Source organism: Ammospiza caudacuta, chromosome 31 (assembly GCF_027887145.1).
Source record: "Ammospiza caudacuta isolate bAmmCau1 chromosome 31, bAmmCau1.pri, whole genome shotgun sequence".
Classification (NCBI taxonomy): Eukaryota; Metazoa; Chordata; class Aves; order Passeriformes; family Passerellidae; genus Ammospiza; species Ammospiza caudacuta.
The window spans coordinates 2,437,750-2,458,001 of record NC_080623.1 but is presented as its reverse complement, the minus strand read 5'-3'; the positions used below and the strand labels follow the sequence as shown (position 1 = coordinate 2,458,001).

Sequence of the window (20,252 nt, the reverse complement as noted above, 5' to 3'; positions counted from 1 at the left end):
TCCATGTTTCAGAAGGTTGATTTATTATTTTATGATATAGATTATATTCAAAGAAAACGATATATTACAACTATGCTAAAAGAATAAAAACAAAACAAAATAAAAAACCACACAAACAAACAAAAAATAAAATAAACAATGCAGTGATACAAACCAACCCTGCCTTCTAAGGTGGCTGAGCCATCTTGGGTTTGAAATAAATCTTCAAGAGTTTATAAGGCCTTGCTCGAAAGACCCTTAGAGCAGTGGAGTTGCTTTTTTCCCCTCTTGCACTTGGCTTGGTTTTCCTCTATAAAAAGCTTTGTTATTTTGCCTTTTATTAAAACATTTTTGTTTCCAGCACCACCACAGAAACCATCCTGCTGATTTTGTGCCTTCTGAGGTGGCTGAGCTCTCTTGGGTGTGAAATAAATCCCCAAGAGTTTATGAGACCTACCTTGAAGAGACCCTTCTATCGGTGGAATTTGGTTTTTTTCCCCTCTTGCACGGGGCAGTTTTCTCTATAAGGAGCTTTGGTTTTTGCCTTTTATTAAAACTTCTTTGTTTCCAACACCACCACTGCTGATTTTGTGCCGTCTAAGGTAGCTCAGCTCTCTTGGGTGTGAAATAAATCTCCAAAAGCCTGAGAGACCTGGCTTGGACCTTGTGTGAGCGGAGATCGTTTTTTTCCCCTCTTGCACCTGGCTCAGTTTTCCTCTATGAGGAGCTTTGTTATTTTGCCTTTTATTAAAACCTTTTTGTTTCCATCACCACCACAGCAGCCATGCTGCTGATTTTGTGCCTTTTAATGTATCTGAGCTGTCTTGGATGTGAAATAGATCTCCAAGAGCTCATGAGACCTGGCCCAAGGAGACCCTTACAGCAATGGAGTTGTTTCTTTCCCCTCCTGCACGTGGCTCAGTTTTTCTCTATAAACAGTTTTGTTATTTTGCCTTTTATTAAAACCTTTTTTGTTTCCAGCACCACCACAGAAGCCACCCAGCTGATTTTATCCATCTGAGGTGGCTCAGCTATCTTGGCTGTGTAGAGTTTATAAAACCTGACTCAAGGAGACCCTTAAAGCAATGCAGTTTGTTTTTTTTCCCTCTTGAACCTAGCTTGGTTTTTCTCTATGAGGAGCTTGGTTATTTTGCCTTTAATAAAACCTTTTTGTTTCCAGCACCACCACAGCAGCCACCCAGCTGATTTTGTATATGAGCTATCTTGGGTGTGATATAAATCTCCAAAAGCTTACAAGACGTGGTTGGAGGAGACCCTTATATCAGTGGAATTTGGTTTTTCCCCCTCTTGCACCTGGCTCAGGTTTCCTGTATGAGGAGCTTTGTTATTTTGCCTTTTATTAAAACATTTTTGGTTTCCAGCACCACCACAGAAGCCACCCAGCTGATTTTGTGCCTTCTGAGGTGGCTCAGCTATCTTGGGTTTGAAATAAATCTCCAGGAGTTTATGAGACCTGGCCCAAGGAGACCCTTACAGCAGTGGAGTTCAGTTTTCTCCCCTCCTGCACGTGGCTCAGTTTTTCTCTATAAACAGTTTTGTTATTTTGCCTTTTATTAAAACCCTTTTTGTTTCCAGCACTACCACAGAAGCCCCCCAGCTGATTTTATCCATCTGAGGTGGCTCAGCTATCTTGGCTGTGTAGAGTTTATAAAACCTGACTCAAGGAGACCCTTAAAGCAATGCAGTTTGGTTTTTTTCCCTCTTGAACCTAGCTCAGTTTTTCTCTATAAGGAGCTTTCTTATTTTGCCTTTTATTAAAACCTTTTTGTTTCCAGCATCGCCACAGCAGCCATGCTGCTGATTTTGTGCCTTTTAATGCATATGAGCTATCTTGGGTGTGATATAAATCTCCAAAAGCTTACAAGACATGGTTGGAGGAGACCCTTATATCAGTGGAATTTGGTTTTTCCCCTCTTGCACGTGGCTCAGGTTTCCTCTATAAAAAGCTTTGTTATTTTGCCTTTTATTAAAACATTTTTGTTTCCAGCACCACCACAGAAGCCACCCAGCTGATTTTGTGCCTTCTGAGGCAGCTGAGCTATCTTGGGTGTGTAGATCTCCAAGAGTTTATGAGACCTGGCCCAAGGAGACCCTTACAGCAGTGGAGTTCAGTTTTTTCCCCTCTTGCACGTGGCTCAGTTTTTCTCTATAAACAGTTTTGTTATTTTGCCTTTTATTAAAACCTTTTTTGTTTCCAGCACCACCACAGCAGCCACCCAGCTGATTTTGTGCCTTCTGAGGTAGCTCAGCTATCTTGATCTCCAAGAGCTTGTGAGACCTGGCTGGAGGAGAGCCATGTGTCACTGTCCCTGTCGCTGTCCCCTCATGTCCCTGTCGCTGTCCCAGTCCCGGCAGGTGAACCGTGCGGACAAGAGGGAGGTCAGGGAGGCCAACAAGTATTTCTTCATCGAGTCCTGCATCGCGCTCTTCGTCTCCTTCATCATCAACATCTTCGTGGTCACCGTCTTCGCCGAGGCCTTCTTCGACAAGACCAACGCCAACGTGGTGGGTGGCACTGGGAGGGACTGGGAGGGCTGGGATGGACTGGGACCGACTGGCATGGACTGGGAGCTGCTGTGGGATGGACTGGGACAAACTGGAATGGACTGGCATGGATTGGGATGGACTGGCATGGACTGGCGTGGATTGGGATGGACTGGCATGGATTGGAGTGGACTGGCAGGGACTGGGACAGACTGGAACAGACTTGAATGGACTGGGATGGACTGGGAGCTGCTATGGGACGGACTGGGATGGACTGGGACAAACTGGCATGGACTGGGACGGACTGGGACAGACTGGGACGGACTGGGACAGACTGGGACAGACTGGGACAGACTGGGACAAACTGACATGGACTGGGATGGACTGGGACAGACTGGGACAGACTGGCATGGACTGGGACAGACTGGGATAGACTGGCATGGACTGGGATGGACTGGGACAGACTGGCATGGACTGGGATGGACTGGGACAGACTGGGATGGACTGAGATGGACTGGGACAAACTGGCATGGACTGGGATGGACAGGGACAGACTGGCATGGATTGGGACAGACTGGCATGGATTGGCATGGGTTTAACAGCTGTGTGGAGGTGGCACCTGGGGACATGGTCAGTGGTGGCCTTGGCAGGGCTGAGGTCACTGCTGACCCAGTGGTCCCAGAGGGTTTCCAGGGCTTTCCATGCCAGCCCTGTCCCTCATGCCACCCCTGTGTGCCCCTCAGAGCCAGGTCTGTGCCAACTCCAGCAGCCCCCACTCCTCGCTGTTCCCCAACAACACCGACGCCCTGGAGGTGGACATCTACAAAGGGGTGAGTGACCCTGGGGGACAGCCTGGGGACAGCCCTGGGACCCTGACTGGTGTCCCTGTGGGGCACAGTGACCCTGTCTGGTGTCCCTAGGGTGGGGACAGCTTAGTGACCCTGTCTGGTGTCCCCATGGGGTGACACCATGTCCAGGACGGCCCAGTGACCCTGTCTGGTGTCCCAGTGACCCTGTCTGGTGTCCCTGGACGGTGACACAATGGCCAGGACAGCCCTGGGACCCTGTCTGGTGTCCCCTGGTATCCCCAGTGACCCTGTCTGATGTCCCCAGTGACCCTGTCTGGTGTCCCCTGGAGGGCACAGTTTGTCTGATGTCCCCAGTGTCCCTGTCTGGTGTGCCCAGGGTGTCCCCAGTGACCCTGTCTGGTGTGCCCAAGGTGTCCCCAGTGTCCCTGTCTGGTGTCCCCTGGAGGGCACAGCTTGTCTGGTGTCCCCAATGTCCCTGTCTGGTGTCCCCAGTGACCCTGCCTGGTGTCCCAGAGTGTCCCCAGTGTCCCTGTCTGGTGTCCCCAGGGTGTCCCATTCCGGTGTCCCCAGTGTCCCTGTCTGGTGTCCCCAGTGACCCTGTCTGGTGTCCCCAGTGACCCTGCCTGGTGTCCCCAGGGTGTCCCATTCCGGTGTCCCCAGGGTGTCCCGTTCCGGTGTCCCCAGGGTGTCCCGTTCCGGTGTCCCCAGGGTGTCCCATTCCAGTGTCCCCAGGGTGTCCCGTTCCGGTGTCCCCAGGGTGTCCCGTTCCGGTGTCCCCTGCAGCTCCTGCACAAACCGGCAGCCCTGGCACCCTCACTGGGCTCCCCAAGCTCAGGGTGGGGGTGAGGAGCCCCCCAGGGTTCCCCGGTTTTACTCCTGGGTGTAAGTGCCCCCCCCGGGGCTGACAGAGCTCCCTCCCCCCGCAGGGCGTGGTCCTGGGCTGCTACTTCGGCCCCGCCGCGCTCTACATCTGGGCCATCGGCATCCTGGCGGCCGGGCAGAGCTCCACCATGACGGGCACCTACTCGGGCCAGTTCGTCATGGAGGTAACGCGCTGCTCGCTCCTCGCTCGTGCCTCACGCGCTCCTTACGCGCTCCTTACGCGCTCCTCACGCGCTCCTCACACGCTCCTCACGCGCTCCTCACGCGCTCCTCGCTCGCTCCTCGCGCTCCTTACGCGCTCCTCACGCGCTCCTCACGCGCTCCTCACGCGCTCCTCACGCGCTCCTCGCTCGCTCCTCGCGCTCCTTACGCGCTCCTTACGCGCTCCTTACGCGCTCCTCACGCGCTCCTCACGCGCTCCTCGCTCGCTCCTTACGCGCTCCTCACGCGCTCCTCACGCGCTCCTCGCTCGCTCCTCACGCGCTCCTCGCTCGCTCCTCGCTCGCTCCTCACGCGCTCCTCACGCGCTCCTTACGTGCTCCTCACGCGCTCCTCACGCGCTCCTCACGCGCTCCTCACGCGCTCCTCGCTCGCTCCTTACGCACTCCTCGCTCGCTCCTTACGCGCTCCTCACGCGCTCCTCGCTCGCTCCTTACGCGCTCCTCCCGCGCTCCTTACGCGCTCCTCGCTCGCTCCGTACTCGCTCCTCGCTCTCGGTTCCGTACTCCTTGCTCCTTGTCGTCCTTGTTCTGTGTTGAAGTGAGGGGGAGAACGACCATTGTGCATCGAACTCCGAATTTATTGATTGATCAGTCACTTTAAATAACAGTGTTAATTAACTTCATGCATATTCCAAAATCCAGGTTTACGATAGGCTAACAGAGAAAACTCTAACCACTCCTTTTGTTTTACAATACCGTTGATTGTTTACATCAAACAAAACCAGTGTTCTCATTGTGATATGAACGGTTCCCAAAACTTCCATAACTGTTTTTAGGGTGCCATCTTTTCCCAGAGAGGGTGTTACCTTTGTTATGGGAAGACTGTCTGAGAACTTTATTGTTTATACAAGGATGCTTGAGAGAGACTAATTGTTTATAGAAGTCAGGCTGGGAACTGCTTTGAAACTGCTTCACAGCTACCTGTTACTTTTCTCTCAGTTGCATGGCTTCATGGCCTTTTTCTTTAAGCCATGCTTGAACTAAACTCCCGACAGTTCTGTACTCCACAGTCCTTACTCACTCTTTACTCCGGGTTCCATGCTGTGGTGAGAGTCCTGTGCATTGGCCCAGCGGGTCCTGGTTGCTCTGGATGAGCCGCGGCTGTGACGTCCCGGCTGCAGAGATGGCTGGGGGGGTAACGGGGGGGGAGAGCCAGGGGGAGCCCCTGAGAAACCCCGAGGAGCTGCGGGGTGGAAAACCAGCGAGAAGGTTTGGACCTCAGGAATAGCGAAACGAGAGTGTGGGACTCGGGAAATAGGAAATACAGTAAGATAACAACACCACCGTACTCCTTACTTCTGTTATCCGTATTCCTTACTCCATGCTCCTCGCTCCTTACTCCCTCCTTAGGGGGTAACACAGGTCCTCCTCACTCCTTACTCCCTCCTTAAGAGGTAACACAGGTCCTCCTCCCTCCTTACTCCCTCCTTAGGGGGTAACACAGGTCTTCCTCCCTCCTTACTCCCTCCTTTGAGGTAACACAGGTCCTCCTCCCTCCTTACTCCCTCCTTAAGAGGTAACACAGGTCCTCCTCCCTCCTTACTCCCTCCTTAAGAGGTAACACAGGTCCTCCTCACTCCTTACTCACACCTTAGGGGGTAACACAGGTCCTCCTCCCTCCTTACTCCCTCCTTTAGAGGTAACACAGGTCCTCCTCGCTCCTTACTCCCTCCTTAGGGGGTAACACAGGTCCTCCTCCCTCCTTACTCCCTCCTTACTCTGGGTTCTGTACTCCTTGCTCCCTGGCATCCTTCTTCCTTACTCCATGCTCCTCACTCCTTACTCCCTCCTTAGAAGGTAACGCAGCTCCTCCTCCCTCCTTACTCACACCTTACTCCCTCCTTGCTCCTCTGCAGGGGTTCGTGAACCTGCACTAGTCGCGCTTTGCGCAGGTGCTGCTCACACCTTACACCTTACTCACACCTTACTCTCTCCTTACTCCTCCCCAGGTGTTCCTGAACCTGCGCTGGTCCTGCACTACTCACACCTTACTCATTCCTCACTCACACCTTGCTCACACCTTACTCACACCTTGCCCACACCTTACTCTCCCCCAGCGGTTCCTGAACCTGCGCTGGTCCTGTACTACTCACACCTTGCTCACAGTTTACTCACACCTTGCTCATTCCTTATTGACACCCTACTCACTCCTTGTTCACACTTTACTCGCACCTTACTCTCTGGTTACTCTCCGCAGGGGTTCCTGAAGCTGCGCTGGTCGCGCTTTGCACGGGTGCTGATCACACCTTACTCACACTTTACTCACACCTTACTCACACCTTGCTCACACCTTACTCACACCTTACTCTCGGGTTACTCTCGGCAGGGGTTCCTGAACCTGCGCTGGTCGCGCTTTGCGCGGGTGCTGCTCACGCGCTCCATCGCCATCACCCCCACGCTGTTCGTGGCCATCTTCCAGGACGTGGAGCACCTGACGGGCATGAACGACTTCCTGAACGTCCTCATGAGCCTCCAGGTGAGCAGGGCTGGGGTTCAGGGGTTCCTCAACGTCCTCATGAGCCTCCAGGTGAGCAAAATCAGGGTTCATGAGCCTCCAGGTGAGCGGGGCTGGGGTTCAGGGGTTCCTCAACGTCCTCATGAGCCTCCAGGTGAGCGGGGCTGGGGTTCAGGGGTTCCTCAACGTCCTCATGAGCCTCCAGGTGAGCAGGGCTGGGGTTCAGGGGTTCCTCAACGTCCTCATGAGCCTCCAGGTGAGCAGGGCTGGGGCTCATGAACCTCACGAGCCTCCAGGTGAGCAAAATCAGGGTTCCTGAACGTCCTCACGAGCCTCCAGGTGAGCGGGGTCGGGGTTCAGGGGCTCCAGGTGAGCGGGGTCGGGGTTTCTGAGCCTGCAGGGGAGCGGGATTTGGGTTCATGAACCGCAGGAGCCTCCAGGTGAGCAGGAGCTTGGGGTTCAGGAGCTCCAGGTGAGCGGGGCTGGGGTTCAGGGGTTCCTGAACGTCCTCGTGAGCCTCCAGGTGAGCAGGGCTGGGGTTCAGGGGTTCCTCAACGTCCTCATGAGCCTCCAGGTGAGTGGGGTCGGGGTTCAGGAGCTCCAGGTGAGCGGGGCCCTTGGGTGGGCTGGGGTGGGTGCTGGGTTGGGTGTTGAGATGGGTGCTGGGGTGTTGGGTGGGTGTCGGGTGGGTGCTGGGGTGTTGGGTGGGTGTCGGGTGGGTGTCGGGTGGGTGTTGGGGTGTCAGGTGGGTGTTGGGGTGTTGGGTGGGTGTCGGGTGGGTGTCGGGTGGGTGTTGGGGTGTCGGGTGGGTGTCGGGTGGGTGTTGGGGTGTCGGGTGGGTGTCAGGTGGGTGTTGGGGTGTCAGGTGGGTGTTGGGGTGTCGGGTGGGTGTCGGGTGGGTGTTGGGGTGTCGGGTGGGTGTCGGGTGGGTGTTGGGGTGTCAGGTGGGTGTTGGGGTGTCAGGTGGGTGTTGGGGTGTCGGGTGGGTGTTGGGTGGGTGTCGGGTGGGTGCTGGGGTGTCGGGTGGGTGTCGGGTGGGTGTTGGGGTGTCAGGTGGGTGTCGGGTGGGTGTTGGGGTGTCAGGTGGGTGTTGGGGTGTCGGGTGGGTGTCGGGTGGGTGTCAGGTGGGTGTTGGGGTGTCGGGTGGGTGTCGGGTGGGTGTTGGGGTGTTGGGGTCCCTCCCCCCCAGCCCGGCTGGCTCAGTCCATCCCCTCCCCCCCGCTCTGTCCCAGCTCCCGTTTGCGCTGATCCCGGTGCTCACCTTCACCAGCCTGCCCAGCGTCATGCACGACTTCGCCAACGGCCTGTGAGTACCTGGGGGCTCACCTGGGCACACCTGGGCACACCTGGGCACACCTTCCCCTCACCTGGGCACACCTGGCACACCTGGGCACGCCTGGGCACACCTGGGCACACCTGGGCATGCCTGGGCACACCTGGGCACACCTTCCCCTCACCTGGGCACACCTGGGCACACCTGGGCACGCCTGGGCACACCTGGGCACACCTTCCCCTCACCTGGGCACACCTGGCACACCTGGGCACACCTGGGCATGCCTGGGCACACCTGGGCACACCTTCCCCTCACCTGGGCACACCTGGGCACACCTGGCACACCTGGGCACACCTGGGCACACCTTCCCCTCACCTGGGCACACCTGGGCACACCTGGCACACCTGGGCTCACCTTCCCCTCACCTGGGCACGCCTGGGCACACCTGGCACACCTGGGCACACCTGGGCTCACCTTCCCCTCACCTGGGCACGCCTGGGCACACCTGGGCATTCCTGTCCCTCACCTGGGCACATCTGCCCCTCACCTGGGCATTCCTGTCACTCACCTGGGCATGCTTGGGCATTCCTGTCCCTAATCTGAGCATACCTGGACACGCGTGGGCATGCCTGGGCACACCTAGGCACACCTGGGCATGCCTTCCCTTCACCTGGGCACACCTGGGCATGTTTTCCCTTCACCTGGGCACACCCTCCCCTCACCTGGACACACCTGGGCACCCCCGCCCCTCTCCTGGGCACCCTTGCCCCTCATCTGGGTACACCTGGGCACACCTGCCTTTCACCTGGGCACACTTGGACATGCCTCCCCCTCACCTGGGCACACCTGGCACACCTGGGCATCCCTGTCCTCACCTGGGCACACCTGGCACACCTGGGCTCACCTTCCCCTCACCTGGGCACACCTGGCACACCTGGCACACCTGGGCATCCCTGTCCTCACCTGGGCACACCTGGCACACCTGGGCTCACCTTCCCCTCACCTGGGCACACCTGGCACACCTGGGCTCACCTTCCCCTCACCTGGGCACACCTGGGCACCTCTTCCTCTCACCTGGGCACACCTGTGCCCCCGTGCCCCTGTGCTGAGCCCGGTGTGCCCGTTCAGGTTCTGGCGCGTGGCCGGGGGGCTGCTGATCCTGCTCATCTGCAGCATCAACATGTACTTCGTGCTGGCATACGTGCTGGCACTGCGCAGCCTGGCACTCTACATCGGGGCCGCCCTGCTCAGCGTCCTCTACCTGGCCTTCGTGGCCTACCTGGTGAGTCACCGCCCGGGCACGGCTGGGCACGGCCTGGGTACACGTGGGCACCCCTGGGCACCCCCTGGGGACAGCCTGGGAACAACCTGGGCACCCCCTGGGCACCACCAGGCACCAGCTGGGGACAGCCTGGGCATTGCCTGGGGATGGCCTGGGCACCCCTGGGCTTCACCCGGGGACCTTCTGGGGACAGCCTGGGCATTGCCTGGGCACCTCCTGGGTACCCCCTAGGCACCACCTGGGCACCCCTGGGCACCCACTGGGCTTCACCTGGGGACAGCCTGGGCACACCTGGGCACCACCTGGGCACCCCCTGGGTAGCCCCTGGGCACCTCCTGGGAACGACCTGGGCACCCCCTGGGCACCACCTGGGCACTGCCAGGGCACCCCCTGGGGACAACCTGGGCATGGCCTGGGCACAGCTGGGCACCGCCTGGGCACCCCTGGGAACCCCTGGGCACCCCCTGGGCACCTCCTGGTCACTGCCTAGGCACACCTGGGCACCGCCTGGGCACCACCTGTGTGCGACCTTTGGGACTGTCCCTCATCTCCATGTCACCTGTGTGTGACACCTGGGTCTGTCCCCTCATCTCCACGTCACCTTTGAGTGTGACACCTGGGACTGTCCCCTCATCTCCACGTCACCTTTGAGTGTGACACCTGGGTCTGTCCCCTCCCCTCTCATCTCCATGTCAGCTGTGTGTGACACCGGGGACTGTCCCCTCCCCACTCAGCCCCATGTCACTGTCACGTGTGTGTTACTCTTGGGACTGTCCCCTCATCTCCGTGTCACCTGTGTGGGACCCTTTTGAATGTCCCCTCAGCTCATGTCACCTTTGAGTGTGACACCTGGGACTGTCCCCTCATCTCCATGTCACCTGTGTGTGACACCGGGGACTGTCCCCTGCCTTCTCAGCTCTGTCATGTGTGTGTGACCCTTGGGACTGTCCCCTCCCTGCTCAGCTCCATGTCACTGTCACCTGTGTGTGACACCTGGGACTGACCCCTTATCTCCATGTCACCTTTGAGTGTGACACCTGGGACTGTCCCCTCATCTCCGTGTCACCTGTGTGTGACACCGGGGACTGTCCCCCCCAGCTCATGGCACCTCTGTGTGTGACCCTTGGGACTGTCCCCTCCCCTCTCATCTCCATGTCACCTGTGTGTGACACCGGGGACTGTCCCCTGCTCCTCCCCACCCTGCCCTTTGCCCTCAGCCCCTTGGGTGGCACCTCGGTGCTGATCCCTCTAATGTACAACCCTCCCTTTAATTTTAATTCTTATGGAATTTAGGGTTTTTTTCCCCATTTCTGAGGTACTTGAGAGGTACAGGATCCCAAAGATTCCCTCTGTTGTACAACCCTGCCTTTTAATTTTTAATTCTTATGGAATTTAGGGTTTTTTTTCCCCATTTCTGAGGTACTTGAGAGGTTCAGACTCCCCAGAACTCCTGATCCCAAAGATTCCCTCCATTGTATAACCCTGCCTTTTAATTTTTCATTATTATGGAATTTAGGGGTTTTTTTCCCATTTCTGAGGTGCTTGAGAGCTTCAGACTCCCCAGAACACAGGATCCCAAAGATTCCCCTCCATTGTATAACCCTGCCCTTTAATTTTTAATTCTTATGGGATTTAGGGTTTTTTTTTTCCCCATTTCTGAGGTACTTGAGAGGTTCAGGCTCCACAGAACTCCTGATCCCAAAGATTCCCCTCTATTGTATAACCCTGCCCTTTTAATTTTAATTCTTGTGGGATTTAGGGCATTTTCCCCATTTCTGAGGTGCTTGAGAGGTTCAGACTCCCTGATACACCTGATACTGAAAATTCCCCTCTATTGTACAACCCTCTCTTTAAATTTGTAATTCTTATGGAATTTAGGGTTTTTTTTCCCCATTTCTGAGGTACTTGAGAGGTTCAGACTCCCCAGAACACAGGATCCCAAAGATTCCCCTCTAATTTATAACCCTCCCTTTTAATTTCTCATTATTATGGAGTTTAATTTTTCATTATTTCTGAGGTACTTAAGAGGTTCAGACTCCCCAGAACTCCTGATCCCAAAGATTCCCCTTGAATGTATAGCCCTGCCCTTTAAATTTTAATTCTTATGGGATTTAGGGCATTTTCCTCATTTCTGAGGTACTTGAGAGGTTCAGACTCCCCAGAACACAGGATCCCAAAGATTCCCTCTATTGTATAACTCTGCCCTTTAAATTTTCATTCTTATGGAATTTAGGTTTTTTTTTTTCCCATTTCTGAGGTGCTTGAGAGGTTCAGACTCCCCAGAACTCCTGATCCCAAAGATTCCCCTCCATTGTATAACCCTGCCCTTTAAATTTGTAATTCTTATGGAATTTAGGGTTTTTTTCTTCCCCATTGTTTCTCTCAATGTCTAATTCTATTTATCCGACATTTTATTTCAACGTGAAATTTTCATTTAGCAGCAAACCCAAAGTTTATTTGTAAAAGCAAATCTCCTTTCCCATTCGTCCATCAGTGCAATCCTCCCCATGGTTTCTTTCCTCTCCCAGTTTTATCCCCCTCAGACCCAGGGCTGGTTTGGAAACACAAATCTGATATTTCTCTCAGCCCCCCCTGTGGTGGGTTCACAGGAGGAGGGAAGAGATGAGAATCTCGACTCCATGTCTCAAAAGGCTGATTTATTATTTTATGATATAGATTATATTAAAATATAAAATATTATATTACATATATATTATTATTCTATATAAAAATGATGTATTAAAATGATATGAAAAGAATAGAGAAAGGATTTCATCAGAAGGGAGGAAAGGAAAAAGGAAAAAGGAAAAAGGAAAAAGGAAAAAGGAAAAAGGAAAAAGGAAAGGAAAGGAAAGGAAAGGAATAAAATCTTGTGACTGACCAGAGAGTCTGAGCCAGCTGACTGTGATTGGCCATTAATTAAAAACAATTAACATGAGCCAATCACAGATTGCCCTGTTGCACCCCACAGCAGCAGATAATCAATGTTTGCATTTTGTTCCTGAGGCCTCTCAGCTCCTCGGGAGGGAAAATCCCAAGGAAAGGAATTTTCATAAAATGTGTCTGTGACACCCCCCTGCTGTCCCCTCCTGTCCCTGCTGTCCTTGATTGTCCCCTCCTGTCCCCTCACTGTCCCTGCTGTCCCCTCCTGTCCCCTCACTGTCCCCAGTGTCCCCACTGTCCTTGATTGTCCCCTCCTGTCCCTGCTGTCCCCTCCTGTCCCTCACTGTCCCCTCCTGTCGCCTCCTGTCCCCACTGTCCCTCGTGTCCCTGCTGTCCCTGACTGTCCCCTCCTGTCCCTGCTGTCCCTGACTGTCCCCTCGTGTCCCCTCCTGTCCCTCCTGTCCCCTCCTGTCCCTCCCTGTCCCTGCTGTCCCCTCCTGTCCCCTCCTGTCCCCTCACTGTCCCCAGTGTCCCCACTGTCCCTGACTGTCCTTGATTGTCCCCTCCTGTCCCTGCTGTCCCCTCCTGTCCCTCACTGTCCCCTCCTTGTCCCTCGTGTCCCTCCTGTCCCCTCCTGTCCCTCGTGTCCTTGATTGTCCCCTCCTGTCCCTCCTGTCCCTCCTGTCCCTCCCTGTCCCTCCTGTCCCTGCTGTCCCTGTCAGTCCCCTCCTGTCCCTCCTGCCCCTCCTGTCCCCTCCTGCCCCCTCACTGTCCCTGCTGTCCCCGCTGTCCCTGAGTGTCCCCTCGTGTCCCCGCAGAGCTGGCTGTGCCTGGTGGCCCTGGGCGCCTCCTTCCTGGCGTGTGGCAGCACGGTAAGCGTCACCCGGAGCCTGCGCCCGGAGCAGCCGCCCTGCCCCCCCCCCAAGTAGCCAAAGAGGGGGGGCCCGGACCCCCAGAGCCACCCTGGGGACACGGACGGCGCCGCTTGGGGACATTCGGGGCATCGGGGACGCGGCCACGGGGACACGGAGCACGCGGAGCCCTCGGGGCAGGGCTGGCCCTGCTGCACCCCAAAACATCCCGGGGGGTGGGGACACACCTGGGGGGGACAGGAGCAACCTGAGCCACACCTGGGGGGTGGGGACACACCTGGGGGTGACACAGGAACGGCCTGGGTCACACCTGGTTGGGGACACACCTGGGGGTGACAGGAGCGGCCTGGGTCACACCTGGGTGGGGACACCTGGGGGGGACAGGAGCAACCTGAGCCATACCTGGGGGGTGGGGACACACCTTGGGGGGGACACAGGAGCGGCCTGGGTCACACCTGGGTGGGGACACACCTGGGGGTGACACAGGAACGGCCTGAGCCCCCCTGGATGGGAGCCACACCTGGGGGGGACAGGAGCAGCCTGGGTCACACCTGGGGGGTGGGGACACACCTGGGGGGGACAGGAGCAGCCTGGGTCACACCTGGGTGGGGACACACCTGGGGGGGACAGGAGCAGCCTGACCCCCCCCCATTGTCCCTGGAACCCCAAATTCCTCCTCCCAGAGGCCTTGACCCCCCTGTAGCACAAACCCTGAACTCAATAAGCTAAAAAACCCCAAAATCCCCTCCTGGTGGCACCTGGGGACGCTGCTGGCACCGGGCACGGGGTGGCACCACGGCCGGGCTGCCCGGGCTGAGCACATCTGGTACTTGCCACTGGCATTAATGATTTTATTAATTAATTTTGGTATCACTACTAGCTTTTAAACGCTTCCCACTCCCATGAGGAAGGGAAAGCTGAAAACTAATTAATTAATCAGTTATTTAATTAATTCTGGTGTCACTACTGGCTTTTAAACGCTTCCCACTCCCATGAGGAAGGGAAAGCTGAAAACTAATTAATTAATCAATTATTTAATTAATTCTGGTGTCACTACTGGCTTTTAAAACACTTCCCACTGCCATGAGGATGGGAAAACTGAGCATTAATTATTTTATTAATTAATTCTGGTATCACTACTGACTCTAAAAGTCTTCCCATCACCATGAGCATGGGAAAGCTGAAAGCTAATGAATTAATAAAATAAATATTTATTTATTTAATTAATTCTGGTATCACTACTGGCTTTTAAACACTTCCCAGTGCTATGAGGATGGGACAGCTGAGCATTAATTATTTTATTAATTAATTCTGGTATCACTAGTGGCTTTAAAACGCTTCCCACTGCCATGAGCATGGGAAAACGAAAAACTAATTAATTAATTAATTAATTAATTCTGGTATCACTGCTGGCTTTTAAAATACTTCCCATTGCCATGAGAATGTGAAAGCTGAGCATTAATTATGTAATTAATTAATTCTGTTATCACTACTGGCTTTTAAAACATTTCCCACTCTCATGAGGATGGGAAAAGGTGAGCATTAATTATTTTATTAATTAATTCTGTTATCAGTGCTGACTTTAAACCACTTCCCATTGCCACGAGGAAGGGAAAACTGAGCATTAATTATTTTATTAATTAATTCTGATATCATTACTGACTTTAAAACGCTTCCCATTTCCAGTGAGCGCGGGGAAGCTGAGCATTAATTATTTTATTAATTAATTCTGATATCACTACTGACTTTAAAACGCTTCCCATTCCAGTGAGCACAGGGAAGCTGAGCATTAATTATTTCATTAATTCTGGTGTCACCACTGACTTTCCCTTCTGTTGCCACGAGGAAGGGAAAACTGAGCATTAATTATTTTATTAATTAATTCTGATATCACTACTGACTTTAAAACGCTTCCCATTTCCAGTGAGCGCGGGGAAGCTGAGCATTAATTATTTCATTAATTCTGGTATCAGCACTGACTTTCCTGGCCCCGTGTGGGATTTTGGGGTCACAAATGGTTATTTAGGATTTTGTGACTCGATTCCCTGTGAGGAGTCCGAGGGCTTTTCCGGGTTTTCCTTTGCTGCTCCCTCCTGTCCTGGCTTTAATCCCCTCCTCTCGTCCCCTTTTTGTGGCTTTGGGAAGGGGCCGGGCCAGGAGCGGGGCCGGGGCACCCCCTGGGACCCCCGGGGCTCTTTGGGGTCCCCTCCTCCCTCTGGGGGTGGGTTTGAATCTCTGAGTCGTGGAAATGGGGTGGGGAAGGCTCAGATTTGGGTTCTTTAGGGGAAATTCCCTTTTCTGCCCAGCTGGAGCTGCAGCAGAGCTCAGGGGGGTCAGAGCCCAAAGTGCTTCATGGACCTGCAGGATGGGGCCCCAAAACCCCTCCTGGGGCCCCAAACCCCTCCTGGGGCCAGGGCAGGGGGCTCCAGCCTGGCTCCAATCCCAAATAACCCCAGAGGGCCCCAATCCCAAATAACCCCAGAGGGCCCCAATCCCAAATAACCCCAGAGGGCCCCAATCCCAAATAACCCCAGAGGGCTCCAATCCCAAATAACCCCAGAGGGCTCCAATCCCAAATAACCCCAGAGGGCCCCAATCCCAAATAACCCCAGAGGGCCCCAATCCCAAATAACCCCAGAGGGCCCCAATCCCAAATAAACCCAGAGGGCCCCAATCCCAAATAAACCCAGCCCTATCTCCTGGCTCCATCCCAATCCTGCTTTATTTGGGATTCCTGGGTCCATCCCAGCCCTGGATTATTTGGGATCCATCCCAGCCCTGGATTATTTGGGATTCCTGTCTCCATCCCAGTCCTATTTTATTTGGGATTCCTGAGTCCATCCCAGTCCTATTTTATCTGGGATTCCTGAGTCCATCCCTGGATTATTTGGGATCCATCCCAGTCCTGTTTTATTTGGGATTCCTGAGTCCATCCCTGGTTTATCTGGGATTCCTGGCTCCATCCCAGCCCTGGATTATTTGGAATCCATCCCAGTCCTGTTTTATTTGGGATTCCTGGCTCCATCCCAATCCTGCTTATTTGGGATTCCTGGGTCCATCCCTGGATTATTTGGGATTCCTGGCTCCATCCCAGCCCTGGATTATTTGGGATTCCTGGCTCCATCCCAATCCTGCTTTATTTGGGATTCCTGAGTCCATCCCTGGATTATCTGGGATTCCTGGCTCCATCCCAGCCCTGGATTATTTGGGATCCATCCCAGCCCTGTTTTATTTGGGATTCCTGGCTCCATCCCTGCTTTATTTGGGATCATAAAACGGATCCATCCCTCACTGGCATTTCCCTGCTCTCCCAGCCCCAGGCAGGGAATTCTCTCTGAAAGAAAAATCCCTGCAGTGCCCGGCTCTGGGGAGGGTTTGGGATCTGCTTTGGGATCTGGGGAGGTTTTATCCATCCCTTACCCATCCCCACCAGCTCTGGGGAGGGTTTGGGATCTGCTTTGGGGTCTGGTGAGGTTTCTCCATCCCCACCAGCTCTGGGGGATGTTTAGGATCTGGTTTGGGATCTCCTGGGGTTTCTCCATCCCCACCAGCTCTGGGGAAGGTTTGGGATCTGGTTTAGGATCTCCTGGGGTTTCTCCATCCCCACCAGCTCTGGGTCAGCCCCTGGAGCTCAGGGGTGAAGGTTCCAACGCTCAGAGCCCAGCAGGAAAATTCCCCTTGAATGTGGGGCAGGATCAGATCCCTCCTGCCCCCCTTTCCCAAACCCACAGCACCCCCTGACCATAATTCTCATTTTTCCCAACCTCCAGCAGGATTTAACCCTTTAATGGACATTTGTGGGTTTTATCCCATTCCCACTCCACGAGCTCTGGGATTTGTGGCCTGGGGGGGACGAGGGGCTGGACCAGGGGTGGATTTGGGATTTGGGATTCTGCTGTACCCCCACCCTGGGTTGGGAATTCTGGCTTGGGAGGGCCCAGCTGAGCCCTGGCTGTGAGTGGAGCCTCCCCTCTGCACTAATTTGGGATTTTTCCCTTTGGTCCTGGTTGTACAAACCCCATTAAAACGTGGAGACTTTTCCAACTCGGCTTCCTGGGTCATTTTTTGGGGCTGGTGCTGGGACAGAGCCCCCCAAGCTCTGGAGCTCTGGGGTTGTTCCCTTTTCCCAGCCTGGGAACGAAACTCGAGATCACTTTAGTTCTGACTTCAAATAAAAATGGATTTTACTTCAAATAAAAGTGGATTTTACTTCAAGGCTTTGGGGGCAGTAATGGAAAGGTGCCCACAAAACTCCACCCCCACAGGGGTGAGGACATTTTTATTGATTTTAGAAGTGAAATAATTAATAAAAGCACAATTAGGAGAGGTGGTGATGGAATTCTCTCTCCTTTGGAATCCTCCCTTGGCTCCTCCGGGAGCTGATCCTGGGCCTTGGAGCTCTGGGATTTTTGTGTTTCTGCCCAGGGAAAGGCCATGGAAAAAAAAACACTGGAAAATGAATTCTTGATGCAACAGGCCAATAACACAGAGCCACAAACACACCTGCAAAAAAATACAGTCAAAAATACAGGAGGGAAAAATACAAAAAGAGGGGGGGAAAGGGAAAATTCAGAATGGATCAGGGTGAGCTGGGGCTCGCCCCCGTCCCCTGAACGGGCTCAGGGGTCCCTCACATCCCTTCCCATGGGAATTCCCTCTGTGGGATCGGGGCTCGGCTCCTTCATCCCGCCCTGCCCAGGCCAGACCCACCAAAAAACCCCAAATTCCCCATTTTTTCCTGCTTTTGTCCCTTTTTTCCTGCTTTTGTCCCTTTTTTCCTGCTTTTGCCCCTTTTTTCCTGCTTCTGCCGCTGCAGAGCCTCGCCTGTGCTCAGCCCGGTTCAGCGCCATCCCGAGGGGTTCGTTGTGTCATCACTGCTAATTAAGGCTCAGCCACGCCCTGAAGTTAATTAAGCTCGCTCGGTTAATTGGGAATGCAGAGGGCGGGGCCGTTCGGAGCCCTGGGCAGGGCTGGGCCGGGATCTGCCCCAATTAACAGCGGGATCGGCCCCAATTAGCGCCGTTCCTGCTGCTCTCTGCTAATTAATGAGCGCGGGTGACCCTGGGGCCGCCTCGGCTCCTGCCTGGGCTTGGTTAAACCGGGTTTGGTTAAACCGGGTTTGGTTAAGCCGGGCCGGGTTAAACCGGGCTGGGTTAAACCGGGTTTGGTTAAACCGGGCTGGGTTAAACCGGGTTTGGTTAAACCGGGCCGGGTTAAACCGGGCCTGGTTAAACTGGGCCGGGTTAAACCGGGCTGGGTTAAACTGGGCTGGGTTAAACCGGGCCTGGTTAAACCGGGCCTGGTTAAACTGGGCTGGGTTAAACCGGGCCTGGTTAAACTGGGCTGGGTTAAACCGGGCCTGGTTAAACCGGGTTTGGTTAAACTCGGCTGGGTTAAACCGGGCCTGGTTAAACTGGGCCCAACTGGAGCTTCTTTAAACCGGGATCATTTAAAGCCTGCCCTGCTCAGGCTCATTAAATTGGGCTCAACATCGGCTTCATTAACCAGGCTTAATTCAGGCTTTGTTAAACCGTCCTCAATTTGAGCTTCATTAAACCCACCTCAGCTTGGGCTTTGTTAAACCAGGCTCAGTTTGGGCCTCATTAAATCGTGGCTTTGTTAAACCAGACTCAGTTTGGGCCTCATTAAATCGTGGCTTTGTTAAACCAGGCTCAGTTTGGGCCTTATTAAATCGTGGCTTTGTTAAACCAGGCTCAGTTTGGGCCTTATTAAATCGTGGCTTTGTTAAACCAGGCTCAGTTTGGGCCTCATTAAATCGTGGCTTTGTTAACCCGGCCTCCATTCTGTCTTCCTTCCCTGGGCTTCACTTGGGCTTTGTTAAACCGGGCTGAGCTCAGGCTTCCTTCAACCACCTCGGGCTTCCTTCTGCTCTCTTTGGCTCTTCCTTACGCCAGGCTCAATTAAACCCCCGGCATTAATTGTTGCCCTCCCCAATTAACCCCCGGCATTAATTGTTGCCTTCCCCCCCCAGGGCCGCCTGGGCTTCGCCGCCCGCCCCGAGCTCTTCCTCCTCGGCCACGTCGGTTCCGACCCGTCCGTGCCCAGGTGACCCCGGAGCCCGCGGACCCCCGGGACCCCCGGGATCCCCGGTTTGGGGGGACGGACCCCCGGGACCTCCCCGGGACCCCGAGCCCCGGGCGGGCGGCGGGAGCAGAGTGGGACACCGGGAGCAGGAGGACACCTGGGGACACCTGAGCCAGACTTGGGGACACCCAGACCAGCTCTGGGGACATCTGAGCCAGCCTTGAGGACAACTGGGCCACTCCTGGGGACACCTGGGACGGCCCTCGGGACACCGGGCCAGCTTTGGGGACATGAGGGACAGCCATGGGGACATGAAGGACAGCCTTGGGGACACTCAGACCGGCCTTGGGGATACCCAGGCCTGCCTTGGGGACACCTGGCCAGCCTTGGGGACACCTGGCCAGCCATGGGGACATGAGGGACAACCTTGGGGACACCTGGGCCAGCCTTGGGGATACCCGGGCCTGCCTTGGGGACAGTCAAGGCCCCCCTGGGGACACCCGGAGACACTGGGCTGGTCTTGGGGACACCCGGGCCAGTCCTGGGGTTTTTCCCTAATTCAGGAATTTTCCATTTGGGATTTCCCAGATTTTCACTCAGGTCACTCCAGCAGGATTTTGCTCCTCGGGGTTTTTTCCTTAATTGGGGAATGTTCCAGTTGGGATTTCCCAAGAAAATGAAAGCCAGGTTTAGTTCCCAAGAAAAGCCAGGACTTTGCTCCTTGGGTTAATTCGGGAATTTTCCATTTGGGATTTCCTGGATTTCCACTCCAGTCATTTCAGCAGGACTTTGCTCTTTGGGGTTTTCCTTAATTTGGGAATGTTCCAATTGGGATTTCCCAATAAAATTAAAGCCAGGTTTAATTCCCAAGAAAAGCCAGGTTTGCTGCCAGGCTCAGCTTTGGGGACAGAAGCGTTCCCGGCGTTTCCAGCATTTCTGGGGTTTTCCAGAACCCCAAATCGCCCCTCAGGGAGGTTTGAGGGCAGCAGCTCCCATAAAACCCAGCAGGATTCCCACCGGGAATTTCCCTCTCTGCAGCTTTCAGA

At 54.7% G+C, this 20,252-nt stretch overlaps 1 protein-coding gene across 3 annotated transcripts in view; it reads left to right on the top strand.

Annotated features, from left to right (window-relative positions):
* SLC11A2 (solute carrier family 11 member 2) overlaps positions 1–20,252 on the top strand; it is a 67,855-nt gene extending 47,603 nt beyond the window's left edge. For all 3 annotated transcript variants that reach the window (XM_058822259.1, XM_058822260.1, XM_058822257.1), the window contains exons 10-17: positions 2,347–2,505; positions 3,228–3,314; positions 4,220–4,339; positions 6,723–6,872; positions 8,084–8,157; positions 9,253–9,406; positions 13,108–13,161; positions 19,154–20,252. In XM_058822259.1, coding sequence (XP_058678242.1) covers positions 2,347–2,505; positions 3,228–3,314; positions 4,220–4,339; positions 6,723–6,872; positions 8,084–8,157; positions 9,253–9,406; positions 13,108–13,161; positions 19,154–19,231 — 876 coding nt within the window. In that variant the 3' untranslated portion in view covers positions 19,232–20,252. The remainder of the gene's footprint in view (positions 1–2,346; positions 2,506–3,227; positions 3,315–4,219; positions 4,340–6,722; positions 6,873–8,083; positions 8,158–9,252; positions 9,407–13,107; positions 13,162–19,153) is intronic.